This window comes from Phalaenopsis equestris, unplaced genomic scaffold (genome assembly GCF_001263595.1).
Source record: "Phalaenopsis equestris unplaced genomic scaffold, ASM126359v1 Scaffold000636, whole genome shotgun sequence".
NCBI lineage: Eukaryota > Viridiplantae > Streptophyta > Magnoliopsida > Asparagales > Orchidaceae > Phalaenopsis > Phalaenopsis equestris.
The window spans coordinates 343,192-348,461 of NW_018165076.1; the positions used below are offsets into that span (position 1 = coordinate 343,192).

The following is a 5,270-nucleotide window of genomic DNA, read 5'->3' on the forward strand; positions in this document are numbered from 1 at the left end:
CACAGCTCAATTTTACTGTGTAATCGAATTACACGTGAATTTTTAGGTTTTATAAGGAATTAATAGATCATTTCATTGTAGCTACAATGAGTTCTTATAGCTACAGTAATTTCAAATGTAGCTACAGTGAGTTTACTATAACTACAGTAATTTTATTATTTTTACCTGATTTTTTTTAATGTGTAATGTTAGTTATTAACTTTTAATGGAAAATGGTGATTGTGTGACCAGTAATTGTCGCATTAGCAAGAACTTCGCATGTCAATAGACAACAAACACACATAATGAAAAGTACTTCAGATGTAAGTTTTGTAATCAAGTGTGTAGTGGAACAATAAACAAAATAAAGCAACATCTTGGCGGCACACACTAGAGCATTAAACCATGCACTAAAGCCCCCACTGAAGTTTAAGAGAAATGCAGGAAAACATTAGAAGAAAATGCGAAAGTCAAAGCGCAATGTGACAGTATATTAAGTGATATTAGAAGTAGAGCAACAAATGATTGTTAATGTCAAAATGCCCCTAATTCATCATTATTAAACTCCTCTCAAAGACCACCTAGAATTGGAGGGCTGTGTATTCTTTACACACAACACTAGCAAGGAATTCAACTCTACATTCTAAGCGGAAAAAAGATGAAAGAAAAGAAGCATGTAAAGTAATTGGAAGATTCTGCTATTCAACCAAATTGACATTTAATGTTGCCAATGATCCATATTATACTCTATGTTTGAAGTAGTTGCTAACTTTGGACTTGGTTTTGCTCCATCTACAATACATGAATTAAGAACTTGGATACTCCAAAATAAAGTTGTTACAATCAATAAGATGATAGAGAAGCATAAAAAGGCTTGGAGTAAATATGACTGCTCAATTATGTCAGATAGTTGGACAGAAGAAAAAAGGTAGAGCTTTGATTAATTTTCTTGTTAATGGTCCACCTGGGACTTTTTTCCTTGAATTTGTGGATGTTTCTAATGCATATAATGAGTGGCGAGTTATTATTCACTTATTTGGATGACAGGATTGATGAAGTAGAAGAAAAAATGTGGTGCAAATTATAACAGATAATTGATCAAATTATGTGAATGCGGTAAAAAGGTAATGGAAAAAAAATAACATATTCATTGGATATCTTAAGCAGCACATTGTATTGTATAATGTTAGAAGATATTGAAAAGTTAAATATTCACAAAAGCACAATTGCAAAAGCAAAACAAGTTGTTCAATTCATTTATGAGCACACATGGGTCCTTAATGAGATCATTTACAAAAGAGAGGGAACTCGTTCGTCCAGCCATCACACAGTTTGCTACTGTATATTTGACCCTTCAAAGCATTTATAAGCAGAAGCAACCACCTCAGACAATGTTCTCCACAGAAGTTTAGTGTTCTAGTCAATGAGCTAAGAAGACAGAAAATCTAAAAGCTCGAGCATTTATTTTGTTTGATCCATATTTTTGAGGTCATCTAACTTGTTGTATCAAAAGTGTTATACCGCTTGTAAATTTTTTAAGAAAGGTTGACTCAGAAGAAAGACCAGTCATGGTTATGAGTTAATGGATTCAGCAAAAGAAAATAATGCTTTTAATTGTGAGCATAATGAAAAGAAGTATGGACATATTTGGAGGAAAATTGATGCAAGATGGTAAGTCCAACTACATAAATCACTACATGCAGCTGGTTATTATGAAGAATGCCCAAGAGCTGTGAAGATAATTTTTCTAATGATGACGAGTGAAACAAGGGTTACTTGCTTTTATGAAAAAAAATGTTAGATTATGAAGAATGCCCAAGAGCTGATATTCAATTAAGCTTGTATGATAACTTAAAAGAAAATTTTGGGAGTAGAGTTGCTATAAACTCAAGAAAGATACGATCTTCTGATTGATGTATGAGATATGGTAGAAAACGCTTGAGTTAATGAATTTTATTATTTGAGTTCTTAGCACCGCAAGCAGTTCATCAGGTTATGAAAGAAATTCGAGCACTTTTGAATCGGCAATAACTTTTTATTTTTTAAAATAATTATTATATGTTTTCACAATCACCTCTTAAAAATAATATTTTTTTTTATCTTAGATTCATACTAAGAAGAGGAACATATTAGAGCATAAGAGATTGAATGTTCTAGTGTATATAAGATATAACACTAGATTGAGGTAGAGAAGTATAACAATAAAACAAGACTTCAATCCAATATTGAAAAATGACATAGACTCTGTTGATAAGTGGATTGTTGAGAAAGAAGATTCAGTGCTTCCACAGGAACCTTCTTGGGTGATTGAAGAACAAGTATTTGATGTTGATCTAAAAAAAATGTTTCCACAACTAATGCAAATGAAAAATCAATAAATATTATACAAGAAAAAAAGAATATTTTTATAACATATTCCCATAGAAAAAGAAAGCTGAATGAAATTTTCCTATTTACATTTACTTGCTCTTTACATAATTATGCATTCTTATAGAAAAAAAATTTTAAGTATTCTTGAATGTCATTTTGTTTTTTTTTTTAATTTAGGCAACAATGATAAGAAGAAACAAAATGTGAATGCACCTGAGATTGAGCATGATGATAACCTTAATGAAGTGAATATTGAATGCAAATAATATGAAAGTCCTAGTTGTGATTTGGATACAATTATTGGTGAAGAAGAAGATTTTGAGAAAGAATTTGAAAAACGAATAACATTCAGGGATTGAGATCAATTGAACACAAGTTTATTTTTTGATTCAAATATATTTACCTATTTTGATATGTTTTTACATTTTGTGGTGGATTTATACTAACATCTTGAAGATTCTAATCCTAGAAAGCTTATTTTAAAATTAAATGAATATAAATTCTTTTAATATATCTTAATAATTTTGTTATTAAGCATAAATGGTTTCTTTTTTTCTCTTAATATTTATATTCCTTATTTTTGTTCATATTGTGAGGCTTACGCCCAATGCCTTGGGGCTTAAACCTTGCCCCGTAGCAGCTAAAATGCCCCGCCCAACGCCCACGTCTTTAAAAACATTGCTCATAAGCCAAAGTCAAAGTAATCAAATTGTAGTTGAATATTTCAACAAATTTGAGTTATTGTTAGTTACCGTCTTCAAAAAAATGATAGCATAGTGCCCTTAAATTTTTTTAATGGACTTCATTTTGATCTTAAATGCAAAATACAATTTCAAAACCCTGAATCCCTTGAAGAAGTTTATCATATAACTCGTCAAGTCTAAAAATCACAGAGTTGCACCATCACCTTTTTCAACATTGTTTTAAACTCTCAAATAGGATATATCTTATCCTATTAATTCTTCTACTATACCTCCCCTTAACCAATTCTTATAACTATGGTAGCTAGACATAGCCAAGCAAATAACACCATATATGCCAATAGAATGCCCAATAGCCCAAAGCATAACGTAACCCACATCATGTGTTATTTGCATAATAGGCATACATCCTATGCTATTTGCATAATAAGGCACAACAAAGTAAAATAGTATAACACTATGTATTTGCTATTGCACAAAAAAGCACATGGAACCCATTATTTTACTTTTTATTGATTGATTTTTTAAATAATTTTTATCTCTCCGTAAAATAAAAATATTATGAAGGTGGAAATTGATAAGTCGTGTACCTCATGTAAAAGCAAAGTCGACGGCCTCATAGACTACCCATAAGAAATAAATTTTAGAGCAATTCCGAGTATTGACATCCAAAAATCAAATGTTGCATCACTTGTCAAGTTAAGTTTGTTTGGTTTTTTTTTTTTTTTTTATGCCACAAGCATTAAAAAAAAAAAAAACTTTAGCTCATCCTAAAAAGTGAAATGTCATCCAATTGCTTTTCTTAAAAATAAAGTGCTACATTTAAAATATCTTCCTCCTTTAAAACACTCATCCATTTATTATTAACAATCTCTTGGGTTAGGCTTCAAAGGACAAATTAATCAAAATCTAGAAATATCTAATGTCTTCTATAAAACCAAGATCTGTGTAGCAATTTATAAAGAGGAACAATAACACATTAAAAAGACTCCCCATAATTTAAATATCATGTCTGACATGCATCAATCTCAGCATCCAATAGGAAATCCACTTGCTGACTTTTGCAGGTTTCTGCAATGTATGTTTTCGTTTTGTAGTACATCAAAACTTTTATAGCAGAACTGGTATAGCTAACGTTAAACTTTTTACAAATAAAACTTCAGACCAAGTCACATTTATAATCATTACCAGATCAAAATCTCAAGAACCTTTTGCATACAAGGATGTAAACTTTACACATATTTGTTGTGGCTACACCTAGTGCAACAGCCCTGTGTGTTTGAAAAGTACATAGCTCATTAAAACCTTACGAAAACTTTAGGAGCACAGTTGTAACTAATATACACTAATACTGGTTGGGAATGTGAGAAAAGAATAAAATGATCTGATTTTGAGAGAATATTGGCATCACATGTATAACAAATTGAGCTGCAAGAATATATATGAAAGCGTTACCTGTTCAAAGTTGCTCCAAACATTACAATCAGGTCCCCGACCATCACGTACTACCCTTATGTCAATATCTGCACCCTGATTGAATTCAATTAGAATCTTCAAAAGTTCAAAAACTAAACAAACAAAAATAATTTCTATGTGCCCAGAAAAAAATTAGCAAAAAACCATGGTGATTCGTAAAAAATAAGATAAATCGACACAAACCATAGTCATTGCTCCAAAATGTGCAGCAGCAATAAGGATGCTCCCAGTTCCAACAAAAGGATCGTAGATGAATTTTCCCGGTCGTGCCAATCCTTGATTTGCCATTAGAAAGGCTATCTCGGCATCCATGGCAGTAGGTCCTATGTATTTTCGACTTTTTAACTGATATGTTGGTAGGAGTTTTCTATCAGCTGCTCCAACTTCCCTACCAAAAAATATTTTTCTTTCTACAACAGGTGGAAGACCATTGTTTTCTCCATAGTTGTCAATTTCCATGAGATAGAATTTATGATCAGGATTACGTAAATCCACTCTACCCTGTGGATAGTCGTGTTGACAGAATTTTAGAAGAGGAGTGTAAATGAGAGTTAAATATTTATTAGGGGCATACACATACATATCACCGAATTCTTATGTATTCACATATCTAAACCTAATGCTTACTTTTTTTACATTTATACCACCCAAATTTTTCATATCACATAAAAAATGCCACTATTTTAACTTTTACAAGGAGAAATACACCTTTTCATACATAGGTAAGGTGACATGTAAAAATTG

General features: G+C 31.4%; 1 protein-coding gene across 1 annotated transcript in view; it reads right to left on the bottom strand.

Annotated features, from left to right (window-relative positions):
• LOC110030039 (tRNA (guanine(10)-N2)-methyltransferase homolog) overlaps positions 1–5,023 on the bottom strand; it is a 68,595-nt gene extending 63,572 nt beyond the window's left edge. Inside the window, exons 1-2 of the mRNA XM_020732577.1 lie at positions 4,710–5,023; positions 4,506–4,580 (exon numbers count right to left, since the gene is read on the bottom strand). Of these exons, the coding sequence (XP_020588236.1) occupies positions 4,506–4,580; positions 4,710–4,985 (351 nt within the window). The 5' untranslated portion in view covers positions 4,986–5,023. The remainder of the gene's footprint in view (positions 1–4,505; positions 4,581–4,709) is intronic.
• Positions 5,024–5,270: the final 247 nt, after the last annotated feature.